This window comes from Merops nubicus, unplaced genomic scaffold (assembly GCF_000691845.1).
Source record: "Merops nubicus isolate BGI_N331 unplaced genomic scaffold, ASM69184v1 scaffold32045, whole genome shotgun sequence".
In the NCBI taxonomy this organism is placed as follows: Eukaryota; Metazoa; Chordata; class Aves; order Coraciiformes; family Meropidae; genus Merops; species Merops nubicus.
Window position 1 is genome coordinate 48845 of NW_008608146.1, and position 8482 is coordinate 57326.

The window sequence follows — 8482 nt, forward strand, 5'->3', positions numbered from 1 at the left end:
CTTCAACCTCTGGTCTTCAAACTTTCCCTGGGTAGCTGATGTCAGGTCAGCATCACTAAAGAAATAATCCAAAGCTATGTAAAGGCTGAGGTAATTAAAGCAGGTTTTTTTTATATGCTAAAGAGTCTGGCTGACTTTCAGAAGGGGCAGGAGCTTGCCATGGCTTCCACACCCTCTAGAGGAAAAATACACAAGGAAAGGGTTGAAACATAACAGCTGTCACTTGGAAACTAGATTAGGGCTTCCTAGATTAGGATTTTTGAGGGTCTTGAATCAACAGCCTCTCTGGATACTGCAACCATAAAAGATTTTGAAAGTTACAGCCCACATGAGTATTCCTGTCAAGCAGTGCTCTCAAACAGTGCTTTGAGGTGTTTCACATCCCAGACATATCAGCCAAGAACATCACAACTCCAGCTCCTCGTTTCACTTCCCATCAGTGAGCTCCACTTCAAAATACAACTGAACAGGCTGTTCTGTATCTTGCAGACATGCACAAGTATTCCTGGATTTAATTACCAAAGTTTGGCTCTCCAGAAACATTCTTGGATCGCCAAGAACCTGCAGCCTGTTGTGAATACAATTAATTTAAATGAATAGTTTCACCATATGATAAAAAGTTCTTTAAATAAATAGCTGGTGGTTTGCCCAGGAGTCTGATTTGCAGCCCTGGGGTCAGTTCCCTCCAAAGGAATGTCTCATCCTTTAGCAGCTGAGTCAGGGCTCCAACCAACAGTAAACTTTTAGTCTTCAGCCCCAAAATAGACACTCCTTCTAAGCACTGGTGTGTGGGTTCACCCATCCACTGAGACTCAGCAGAGGAGCAGGCAGGCACTGCTGCCTCACTTTGTATTTTAATCAGCTCCTGACACAAACCACTCTCCATCATGTAGGGCACCCAGCAAGTGCTCACAGCTCTTTTAACACCATCATTGTGTGAAAAGACAATTTTATTCTGGGTTATAAACTTTTTAGGACTGGGACAGTCTCCTCTCTGGAGGTTTGAAAGACGACCAAAGCAAAAAGTTCTCTGGCCCATTGCACCTATTCAGGTTTTCACTGGCCTTGCAAAATTCCAGCTTCTCTGCAAACGCTGGTAACGTTGTGTATCTGTGCATCTGTTTGCTCCCTTCCTGCATCCAGCAATCGTGCATAAGGTGAGTCAGCACCTGAAGGGGCTGAGTGCTGATGCCAAAAGGAAGGTCACCACTGGAAAACTCTTCTGTTACTGTTCCTTCAATGTCATGAAGTATATACCAATGCTTAGGTCACACTGCAGGCTGAGCATGGGAATGCACCAGAGGGAAACGTATCTCTTCTGTAGGAAAACTAGCAAGGACCACTTTACTCCTGTTCTGCTTTCAGGTGAAGGAAATAGACAAAACATTTTACTTACTGCATTACCTTTATTTGTACATCATAGTTTTGTGGGACTCAAAGCTTAGGATAGGGAAATGGAGTGTAAGGTGGAGTTTTACCCCTGTTGAAGAACACGGCTACCATCTCGAACACACAGAAAGGAACAAGCTGTTTCCATGCAGCAGAACTGTCAGGATCCAGAGACTAATGGGTTTGTGCACAGATTTTAATGCCCAAAATGCTTGGAATTCCTGCATTGACACAGGCTTGAATATCCAGTGGTGCTAAAAGAAAAAAGAAAAAGAAGAGTTTATCAATTAAAAGATCCTTGTGTCCAGCAAGGAAATGTCTGCTAAATACACAAATTTCAAGCCCAAATTATGGTCCTATACAAGGCTCCTCTTGGTCTCAGTGGATATTGTGTGAAACTTTTATGGTGTAACTCAAAGAAAGGAAATGTCTGTACAGCTTTAAATCACCTTTGTGCTCCTCCTTTCCCATACAGTAGATGCCTTTTGGGACCTTTGTACCATTGGGACACGAGTTAGCTACAGCTGCTATACAGTGGCTTCCTTTGACACCAGGCAAACCACTCTGGGACAGCAGTTCCAGACATTTAGTTGGCTAACAATGAAAACCAAAGCTTCATCAGAATTGTCCAAAGCCTGTCAGAGCCTTGCCCTTGCAGTCCTGCAGTGGGGTTTACTCCTCCTCTCCAAAACTGGGCACTACATTCCTGCCTCAAAGGTACCACATGGGCTAATGTTTAAAGGATAGAAAGGGGCTTAAGCACTGAAACAGAAGAATAATAATATTCTGATCTGGTGACTTACGTTTAGTCTTTTCCAACTTATAGAGAGGCAGACCAGTGCAGAGTTGTTTGATGTGTTCACCATAGAAAAGCCAGTTTCTGAGATTGTTAAAAAGGGAATGACCAGACCGAAACTCTACCCACACATTTTTCGGAGAGTATATTTCCTTCATAGTCTAAAAAGAAAATGTCAGACATCGTCAGTAAAGTAGATTTGGTTTCCTTCTACAAGGACAGGTGTTGAGAATAAACCCAAAATCTAAAATCACATTCCTTTGCCATGCACAAAGCATTATCTAAAGACACAGACTTTTAAAGAAAAATAAATATTTTCAGTGTATTCAGAAACAAATTTCACTATGTACTAATTCTGCCAACATAGCAAAATTGAGCTGCATTACTATCACAATAAGTTGCATTAATTAGCAGTAAAAGTGCTATGTTAGGCTGTCAGAAAATGGGTCAGAACTCAGGTTCATCTCCAGGCAATACTTCCAGTCAATAGGAAAGTCAAAGCCTGGTCAAAGTGAATTGATTTCTAAATTCTGTTATGCAAACAAAATTATTTCAAGTTATGTCAATCTTGAAATATGAGTATGGAACCAAGGAAAAGCCTCTTTGAAGCCCTGGTGCCCTCACCTCGAAGCCGAGTACACTGCTCCCCAGGACAGGGGGTCTGACAGGTCTGGTCACAAGGACAACGTGCCAAACCACAGCAGGGGCCACGACTGCTCTTACAGGACTGTCTGATATGATATCCCCTTGAAGCTCATTTCTTGCCAGATCTATTTCATCATTGCTAAGGCAGTAAAAGGCATTCCTAAGGACAGCTGTTCTCAAGGGCGGGGTGGAGGGCTCCCATCACACCACACAGCTCTCACCCCGTGGCCTTTCTTGCACACAGTACAGCTTTCACTACAAAGTCACCTTTCTTTCAAAAGCCAGGCGTCCAATTTCTTCCAGCTCTGGGATGTAATCCTTATTTATTTTCAGGATGAAGCAGGCCTTCCGTGAAAATAGCCTTGTTGCAATATACCCCTGTGATTAAAAACATTATCGTTAGCTATACGTGAGTGATGGCAGCTCAGCCCATTCTCAGCTCTGACCTCACTGAGGTCAGTGACACCCTTCTGAGTTTCCTGAACTGCCACCACAGGTTTCAGGACAAGTGTTTTAAACTGCACCATCATCTGGGTGAAACAAAGAGATGGCCTAAGAGGAGGAGAGGTGGGGGGTGGTCTTCAAAGGAATAGTGTTTCAGGACAACTTATGGTGAGAATACACTAAATTTCTGAGTTTACAAACTTCCTCAGAGATTAAGTCCAGATAGATTCCTAGATTTACTTACTTTTGAGTAATCAAAAATGGTGTCAGAGGAGTACAGGCCAGAACGAACGTGAACTTCAACAAACTGCTTCTCGTTGTGGATCGTCATAGTCCCAGCGACATAGCTCTGCCCAGGCTCTTGCAGGACAAAGGTCTGTGGTAAAAAGCACAAAATCATTGTTCATCATCTGGCTTGCACTTTTAAGAGGTGCAATATAAACAAATGTTCTCTCAAATAAACAAATATGACTGCTAAAGGGTTAACAACCCTTTAGCAGCCTCAGGAGGCTCCTGAGGTGGAGATGAATTATGCAGCACTGTGTCAAGGTGAGAAAGGAGGGGACAGGCCATCACAGCAGGGTAAGAATAAACAACATGGGGCATACCAGCTGTTACCTGTGGCAGCAGGGACCAGCAAGAGACTGCAACAATCTCCAAATGTTATCTTGAGCAAAGGGGACCTGTGTCCTCCCAGTTTCTTACTATGCACTTGAACAGCACTGCCTCATTGGCTTAGATGATTGTCATCTTTGGCAAATGCTATTTTCCTCTACACTTGGCACTAAGCATCTTGTTGGTATGTTCTGTGCTTTTTTTTCCCCTACTTTATTTGCCCCCTGCCAGGGATCCAATCTCTTTTAAACAAGCACATGCACTCAAAGATTTATGTACTTACTTGCAGTGCAGAAGTCTGAGTCCAAAAGAATCCCAGCAAAATGAGAAGTGCAGCCTGTAAAAGGAAGAAAAGTTCTCACTTGGCAGAAGTACCAGGCAGTGCCATTAAAAACCCACTTCATGAACTGAGGGAAGCAGCTGTAGCATCCCTTTGAAAAATTATCCCTTTAACACTTGTATTATTGGAAAACAACTACAATTCTTCATTGAAAAGATCTTGCTCTCTTTTGCTTGCAACTGAAAAAGCAGAATGACAACTGAAGCATGACATTGTTTGTAGTTTTCAAAAGCCTCCCCTTGATGCCATGTTAGTTCTTGATTGGCCTCTACATCTGCAATTATTAAATCATAATGCCCCTTCTGAACTGTAAAGTTCTGCATTCTTTGCTCAAATGCTGCTTCTTCTGACTCCACGAGGATTGCTGCACAGCCAAGGAATGCAGGTTTCCCACTGGACAACCAGAGAACGATGCACAGATCATAGCAGTCCCAGTGCTGTACCACCTCAGCGCCTTCTCTGTCCTTCTGGGTTTTAAAATAAGGAACTTTTCATGACATAGCTTCAACAAAAAGGGTATACTCACAAATCCGTTCATTTTTCTTTCGGATAAGAACAAGAGGCTGCAGAAAGTAAGACTGCATAAAATCCCAGAAGCATTCAGCATTTATATCTTGCTGGAGGTGTGGGAAACACTTGTCTGAACTTTTTTTTTATGACTTGAACAAGTCGATATTTACATGTCACGTTGTGGTAAGAGTTATATCTGAATTTTGGGTTGACACAGATAACCTGACCCCAATATGTTAAAAGCACTCAATAAGTCAGCTTTTGTAAATTTAATCACTCTACAAATGGCTATTATTTACTGGTTTAAACTTTAGAGGAGTTCCCTCTCTCACTGGTTCCATTTTTTAAATATTTAACAGGATGTTGACCAGAATTAAATGACATCAGCAATAACTCTGCTATTCATGCATACAAAGTGCATTTCATCTTCTGAAATATAATCCCTAACAGCCTGATAGTGTCTGCAGACAAACCCTGGAAAGAAATATCTATGTCATGGTGGCCTTCATGCCAGGCACTGAACAGACCAATTCCTCAGCCATTTCTTTCATCTGATACATACACAAACTCTTAACAAGAAGTGCTGCACATTTTTGATTTGTTACCATGATGTAGACGCACTGAAATTAGTGTCATAATTAGGAATAATAACTGTGCTTCACAAGACAACCTGGGTAACTTCTGGCCTCCTCAGCATACAAAGAAATACCATGAAACTTCAGAGGATGTGTGCTTCACGAGGTCACAGAAGAAAAGGAGCAAGATAGAGATTCCTCCTTTACATCTGCCTCTGTTTTCAGCAGTTTATGAAAGTGTCAGTGACCACATGATATGAGAAGTGTTCTCCTGTGACTACAACCTCACCTGGACTCCTTCTCATCCGTGGCTCCACATTGGCCAGTGCTGGAACCTAGAGGAACCACATGGCTTTCTGCCAGAATGTCAGAACTGAGACCTATTCCCATCTAATAAAACAAGAACTCACCCTAATAGCCAACACAAGTCTGTAATCTCACTCCTTAGAAAAAAGGCAAAAGAGATTTGATGGAATCATCTTTCTGCAAACAAAAAAAGGAAATGGCACATATTTGCTTTATTCCACCTAACTCCACACAGAAAATGTTATCTCAAGTGTAACAAAGCTTTGCTGCTAAGCAATATATCGGAATATACAGATACTGAACTGTGACAAGCATGTTTGGAATAATTAGATTAGATTACATTAGCCTGATGTGTTTCTCCTCTTGAAAGTTAGCTCTGTCTTCATTTCTAAGGTTACAGCTACGTCAGAAATACTCAGAGCAGATTTTGGCAGTCAAGCCTTTCAGAGAAGAAATCTAACAGAGTTCAGGCACAACAAGCTAAAGCAAAAAGCTTCAGTAGATTTTAAATGCTTCAGTTAACTTCCCATTAGTCGTTATGTTTTCATATACGAAAAACAGACTAGAAACATGAGCTGCTGCTTTCTTAAGTATCAATGCTCAGGCACAGGAAAGAGTTGAGCAGCATGTGAAAGAGTAACTTAGTGAAGGAGGATTATAACCATAGCTGTGATCTCGTGATTTTCACCTTACACTGGACCATTTTGCTGATCTGATCAGACAAGGTGCAAAATTAAAGATTAATTTCTAAACCATATTTGACTAACATCATTGCAAGAGAGAACATAGTCCTGGTTGTTCCAGTCACAGTCTAGATATGCTTCCAACAGGACAGCCTTGTTTTTTGGAGAATTCTTCCCCACAGTTAATCCCTCAGTAATACACCTGACACTAGCACGGGTGCCCTCAGAGGCAAGACTGCCCATGACTGTGTCAGAGTCCTCGGGGCATCCTTCTAGACCAGGGAGCTGAAGGAAAGAGGTGCACGAGGACTGTTACCTGCTCCGACTACACTCTCTCCACTCCGCAGGCAGTGAGGTTTAGCTCAGGAAGCTGTGACTCAGAATCTCTTGGAGAACAAGAAATTTCATGTTGATGTCCATATAGTCTTGCTCTTGATACTTTTGACCTAAGTGAAGACTCCCAAGCTTTTCCTCAAATAAAATCCCTTTTTCCTCAGTTGTTACACTTGCAGTCAGGTTGGTCATATCAGGGACTCCAGAAGAAAATGGAGTTTGAGTAATGTTCTAAACAAGAGAAAGGTTGTTACGACACCCGGATATTTATTGTCACAGGAAACTTAATTTCTCTGCCATTTACATAAGGCCAAATACTTTCAAATATATTCTAACTTACCCTGATAAAACATGATTAAGCTACAGAACTACTCTTAATCAATGTAAGTAAAATTGCCAGAAGAATTTAACCCATTATTTCGCACTGCCATCCACTAAAAATCATTTAAACAAAAAAATCTTGAACAAAATAATTGCACAACTTCTGTTCAAGTCCAATTATCAAACAGGAATTTCAACAAACAAGGGAGATGGATTCAATCAAGTTAAGGTGAGATTGCACTATCTTAATAAACTCTCCTGGTGACTCACAGGTTTTTCTTTTCACATACCTTACTTAAATATTTACATTAACAGGGAGTGAGCAGGTAGTGGGAGAAAAATAAAGAACGAAGCAACACCTCAAAAAATAACAAAATTCTCTGTGCTTCCATTTGCATTCAGCTGAGAATCTGAACACTAGATGAAAAGGGGGTATAGACAAGAAAAATCTGTGTGGCACAAAGACAAGTGGGAGTGTTGGTCTGCTGGAGGGCAGAAGGCTCTGCAGGGGGGTTTGGAGAGGCTGGAGTGATGAGTTGAGGGCAGCTGTGAGAGGCTTAACAAGGCCAAGGGTCAGGTCCTGCACTTGGGTCACAACAACCCCAGGCAACACTCCAGGCTGGGGAGGAGTGGCTGGAAAGGGCCTGGCAGAGAAGGCCCTGGGGGTGCTGGTGGCCAGCCGGCTGGACATGAGCCAGTGTGTGCCCAGGTGGCCAAGAAGGCCACCAGCATCCTGGCCTGGATCAGAAATGGTGTGACCAACAGGAGCAGGGAGGTGATCATGCCCTGGACTCAGCACTGGGGAGGACACAGCTTGAGTCCTGTGTCCAGTTTTGGGCACCACAGGACAAGGACATGGAGGGGCTGGAGTGGGTCTAGAGAAGGTCAGCAGGGCTGGTGAGAGGGCTGGAAAACATGGCTTAGAAAGCCTGGCTGAGGGACCTGGGGGTGTTTAGTCTGGGGGAGAGGAGACTGAGAAGAGACCTTATTGCTCTCTACAGCTACCTAAAAGGAGGTTGGAGTGAGGCTGGTGTTGGTCTCTTCTCCCAAATTACCGATGATAGGACGAGAGGAAATGGCCTCAAGTTGTGCCAGGGGAGGTTTCCTTTAGATATTAGGAAGAATTTCTTCCCTGAGAGAGTGGTGAGGCACTGGAAGAGGATGCCATATGCAGTCCCAAGGAAGGGATGTAAAGGGAATCTAAGTTAGCATGCGGAGAGACAGACAGAGCTGCTATTGAACAGGAAGCACTTGTGGAGCAGGTAAATGAGCACGTCTCAAAGGCCTTCTTCTCTACCAGGCACATCTGAGAAACAAATCCAGATTTTCTGAGGCTCTCTATAGCTATCGGTCACGGTTTATTAAAGAGCAATGGACAATATTCCTGGGGAGAGGGACTCAGACATTTGTACCGACCAATTAAATGAACAAAACATTTCCCAAAGTTACTGCAACCCGTAAAGCAAAGACGCTCTTATGCTGTGGCTCTAAACATGACCATCACATTCAGGAAACATCAGAGTCA

The 8482-nt window shown here is 42.8% G+C and overlaps 1 protein-coding gene across 1 annotated transcript; it reads right to left on the reverse strand.

The window, feature by feature from the left end:
- Window positions 1-1563: 1563 nt before the first annotated feature.
- Window positions 1564-4767, reverse strand: GKN2 (gastrokine 2). The gene is made up of 6 exons (XM_008940191.1): window positions 4756-4767; window positions 4173-4226; window positions 3519-3650; window positions 3098-3208; window positions 2193-2346; window positions 1564-1643 (listed from the first exon to the last, which is right to left on the reverse strand). The coding sequence occupies exons 1-6, from the start codon at window positions 4765-4767 to the stop codon at window positions 1564-1566; spliced, it is 543 nt and encodes a 180-aa protein (XP_008938439.1).
- Window positions 4768-8482: the final 3715 nt, after the last annotated feature.